A 5,027-nucleotide genomic window follows, 5' to 3' on the forward strand; every position below is an offset into this window, starting at 1 on the left:
ATTACAGAGGAGGAGGTGCTGGCTGTCTTAAAATGCATAAAGGTGGATAAATCCCCTGCACCTGTTCAGGTGTACCCTAGAATCTTGTGGGAAGCTAGGTAAGTGATTGCTGGGTCCCTTGCTGAGATATTTGTTCATTGATAGCCATAGGCGAGGCACTGGAAGACTGGAGGTTGGCCAACATGGTGCCACTATTTAAGATACGTGGTAAGGAAAAGCCAGGGAACTATAGACCGGTGATTCTGACAAGGGTGGCGGGGAAGTTGTCGTAAGGAATCCTGAGGGACAGGATTTACACGTATTTGGAAAGGCAAGGACTGAATAGAGTCAGTCAGCATGGCTTTGTGAGCGGAAAATCATGTTTCACTAACTTAATTGAGTAATTTGAAGAAATAACGAAGACGATTGATGAAGGCAGAGCTGTGGACATGATCTATATGGACTTCAGTGAGGCGTTCGACAAGGTTCTGCACGGTAGACTGGTTAGCAAGGTTAGATCACATAGAATATAGAAGAAGTGACCATTTGGATACAGAACTGGCTTGAAGATAGGAGACAGAGGGTGGCGGTGTAGGGTTACTTTTCAGAATCGAGGCCTGTGACCAGCAGTGTGCCACAAGGATCGCTGCTACAGAGGTTTATAAAATCATGAGTGGCATGAATAGGGTGAATAGACAAGGTCCTTTCCCCACAGTAGCAAAGTCCAAAACTAGCGGGCATAGATTTAAGGTGAGAGAGGAAAGATATAAAAGGGACCTAAGGGCCAACTTTATCACGCAGTGGGTGGTGCGTGTATGGAATGAGCTGCCAGAGGAAATGGTGGAGGCTAGTACAATTACAACATTTGAAAGGCAACTGGATGGGTATATGAATAGGAAGGGTTTAGAGCGGTATGGGCCAAATACTGGCAAATGGGACTAGATCAATTTAGGATATCTGGTCGGCTTGGATGAGTTGGACGAGTTGAACCAAAGGGTCTGTTTCCATGCTGTAGAGCTCTAAGACTTTACGACTCTATGGTCCTCCACTGGTCCCACAGTTGAAAGAAGCAGAGGAGGAAGTGCTGGGAACATTAGCATTTCAGTTTTTTTTAATCCATTGGAAATGGAGATGTCTCAGCACACAAGGTGATTGCAATTTCTTCTTTCTTTTCCTTGTCAACTGGCAAATGATGAATTCAGTAATCAAATAGAGCCAATAGAAAGAGCCAAGGGTGTTGTATATAGTGGTAGTACTGGGGGCAATTGATGAAGTCCTGCAGGCGAGGCAATTTCCATTTTGTTACATTGCAGCAAAAGGAGAAAAAGGTTTTAAAAGAACAAAGAACAAAGAAAATTACAGCACAGGAACATGTCCTTCGGCCCTCCAAGCCTGCGCCGATCCAGATCCTCTATCTAAACCTGTCGCCTGTTTTCCAAGGATCTGTATCCCTCTGCTCCCTGCCCATTCATGTATCTGTCTAGATACACCTTAAATGTATCGTGCCTGCCCGTACCACCTCCGTTGGCAACACGTTCCAGTCACCCACCACCCTCTGCGTAAAGAACTTTCCACGCATATCTCCCTTAAACTTTTCCCCTCTCACCTTGAAATCGTGACCCCTAGTAATTGAGTCCCCCACTCTGGGAAAAAGCTTCTTGCTATCCACCCTGTCTACACCTCTCATGATTTTGTAGACCTCAATCAGGTCCCCCCTCAACCTCCGTCTTTCTAATGTAAATAATCCTAATCTACTCAACCTCTCTTCACAGGTAGTGCCCTCCATACCAGGCAACATCCTGGTGAACCTCCTCTGCACCCTCTCCAAAGCATCCACATCCTTTTGGTAACGTGGTGACCAGAACTGTACGCAGTATTCCAAATTCAGTGAAGCTGTTGAAAACTCAGCCATTTGGTACAGTTCAATTAGGTGTCAGCAATGAGTGAGCTGGGGAAAAGAGGAAGCAAGTGAGCAAGCATTCGATTGCAACATTAAGCATTAAGAAAGAGAATTGCACATCTTCTTTTCAACCGTCCAATTTACAACAAGAAATAACTCATCAGGCAGGAAAACTGAGCTGGGAACAAGGATTCTCTTTTCTCTCCATAAAGAAGTAACACCGCCTCAGTTTAATAGTTAATAGTTCCTGTTGTGAACTTGAGAAAATATGGTGAAAAATCCAAAACCATAGCCTAAAATCAATGGTGAGTAAAAGTTCATTTTTAAATAGTAGAGAAAAAAGTAAGATACTTGACACAGAAGAGGCATTGGGGAGAGGAGTACAGTTGTTTATCAAAGTATCGTTTTAAAAGTATTGGAAATCAATATGGTGATATTGCGTTACTGAAATTAATCAATCTATCAATCTATCCCAAATTTGTAAGAAAAAGTTGAGGTGAGGGCTAGCTTTTACAGAGACCCTGAACGTGGTAAAAAATAGTAAAGTACGGCAGATGCTGGATATTTATAACACAAATGAACTTTTGGAGAAACTCAGCAGGTTTAGCAGCATTTGTGGGGAGAGGAACACAGTTAAAATTTTGATTCCAATATGACTACTACACCTCATTTTCCGCCTGGGGACCCTGCAGCCCTCTGGGCTCAATATACAGCTTCTAAGGTTTTACAGTAGATTTGTAGCTTGGGTTGTGGATGTTGTGGTTGTTTGGCTCGCTGAGTTGGTTCGTTGTTCAGCAGACGTTTCATTACCCTGCTGGGTAACATCATCAGTGCAGCCTCCAATGAAGTGCTGTTTTCACGCCTGTCTTTTAAACTCTCGTGTCCGTTGAGCTGGATTACCTCACTTCCAGTTTCCCCACGCAATGGAGTGTATATGGGGTCTCACTCTATGTGTTTATTGATGGCTTTCTTAGAGGAGAACCAGGCTTCGAGGAATTCCTGTGCTTGTCTCTGCTTCGCTTGTCCCAGGATCCTGGTGTTGTCCCAATCGAATTGGTGATTTTCCTTATCCATGTGGATGGAGATGAGTGAGTATTAGTCGTGTCTTTTTGTTGCCAGTTGATGTTCGTGTACCCTTGTGTACCCTTAATTTCCTTCCTGTTTGTCCAATGTAATATTTGCCGCAGTCTCTGCAGGGAATCTTGTTTATGACACTGGTCCTGTCCATAGTGGGTAGTGGGTCTTTGGTCCGGGTGAGCAGTTGGGGTAGGGTTGATGTGGGTTTGTGTGCTACTCTGATGCCCAGTGGTCGTAGGAGCCTTCTGGTCAGTTCAGAGGTGTTCCTGATGTAAGGTAGCATGATGAGTGTTTCGGGGTGCGTAGTATCTTCTTGGTGTCGTTCATGTAATAGGCAGCTTCTGACCCAGTTTTTCGGGTATCCATTGTCTTTGAATACTTGGAAGAGGTACTCTCCTTCTTTTTGGCGTAGCTCTGTGTTGCTGCATTGTGTTGTTGCCCGTTTAAATAATGTTCTCACGCAACTTCGTTTGTGTGTATTAGGATGGTTGCTGTTGAAATTTTGTACTTGGTCTCTGTGTGTGGCTTTCCTGTGTACATTTGTTAGGAATTTCCCATTGGTCCTGCATTCCACCATGATGTCCAGGAATGGGAGCTGTTTGTTCTTCTCCTCTTCTCTGGTGAATCTGATCCTGGTGAGGCTGTTGTTTATTAGTTCATGTGTATCCTCTAGTTTGGTCTGTTTAATAATGACGAAGGTGTTGTCCACATAACGTATCCATAGTTTTAGCTGAATTAGCGGAATTAGAGACTTTCAAGTCTCTGCATCACCGTTTCAGCTATTAGTCCGGAGATAGGTGATCCCATGGGTGTCCCATTGATCTGTTCATATATTTAGCCATTAAAAGGTGAAGTGGGTGGTGAGGCATAGGTCCAGTAGCTTCAGCATGTTGTCTGTGGAGATGTTGTCATTAGGGTTTTGTTCTTGTTTTAGTAGTGTTGCCAGTGTTTCTTTTGCTAGTGGTATGTCTATCAATGTTAAAAGGGTAATAACGTCAAATGATACCATGATCTCGTCATCATCTATTCTTATGTCCTTGATGGAACTGAGGAATTCCTGGGCTGAGTGGATTGAGTGGGGTGACTTGTTGAAGAGGTGCTTTAGTCTCCTTTGTAGCTCCTAGGCTAATCTATGTGATGGCGTGCCTGGCAGGGAGACTATGGGTTTGAGAGGTATTTCTGGTTTGTGTACCTTCAGGAGGCCGTAGAATAGTTGGGGGATGTTTGTTGCAGTCTTTGCAGGGAATCTTGTATTTGACACTGGTCCTGTCCATAGTGGGTAGTGGGTCTAAGAGCCTGAACTCTCCCATGTCCTAGCCCCCTACCCACACACTAGGCCTTGTTATCACATAGTCTGCCATTACACACTATGCATTGTTAGCCACTAACAGTCTCCATTAAAAGATATTTATGCTCCTAGTCAGATGGTCATCAACTCCTTTGTCTGTCCAACTGCTCTTCTCTCTCTTTGGGCTCTATCCCCACCTATTGTTCACTCCTTATCCCCTTCCCCTACTCTATCTTCTGCATATAAACTGACATTTTCCTAGCTGCCATCAGTTTTGGGGGAAGGGTCACCAGACCCAAAACGATAACTCTGATTTCTCTTCACAGATGCTGCCAGACCTGCTGAACTTTTCCAGCAACTTCTGTTTTTGCTTCTGACCTACAGCATCCCTTTTGGTTTTTAATCACAAACCCAGTTCTGTTTTGGGCTTGGGTAGGTCTGGTCACCGGAGTCACTTCAACGCTTCCTTGTGATATCGACATTCTCACCCGAAACAAAAACAGAAATTGCTGGAGAGACTCAGCAGGTCTGGATGCCAGAATTCGTGCAGGACTTTCGAAGAAGGTTCACTGGGGCAGAAACGTCGACTCTGTTTTTCTCTCTCCAGAAACGCTGCCAGACCTGCGGAGTTTCTCCAACAATGTCCGTTCTTGTTTCAGAGATTGTAAGAACTGCAGATGCTGGAGTCAGAGATAACACAGTATGGATCCAAGAGAAGGGTCCCAACCCGAAAACAAGAGACAACAAGGTGCAGAGCTGGATGAACACAGCAGGCCAAGCAGC

General features: G+C 44.5%; 1 protein-coding gene across 1 annotated transcript in view; it reads left to right on the top strand.

Moving 5' to 3' along the window:
* Positions 1-2,008: 2,008 nt before the first annotated feature.
* rtraf (RNA transcription, translation and transport factor) overlaps positions 2,009-5,027 on the top strand; it is a 35,341-nt gene continuing 32,322 nt past the window's right edge. The window contains exons 1-2 of the mRNA XM_048599856.1: positions 2,009-2,184; positions 2,854-2,967. Coding sequence (XP_048455813.1) covers positions 2,952-2,967 — 16 coding nt within the window. The 5' untranslated portion in view covers positions 2,009-2,184; positions 2,854-2,951. The remainder of the gene's footprint in view (positions 2,185-2,853; positions 2,968-5,027) is intronic.

This window comes from Rhincodon typus, chromosome 8 (genome assembly GCF_021869965.1).
Source record: "Rhincodon typus isolate 14 chromosome 8, sRhiTyp1.1, whole genome shotgun sequence".
In the NCBI taxonomy this organism is placed as follows: Eukaryota; Metazoa; Chordata; class Chondrichthyes; order Orectolobiformes; family Rhincodontidae; genus Rhincodon; species Rhincodon typus.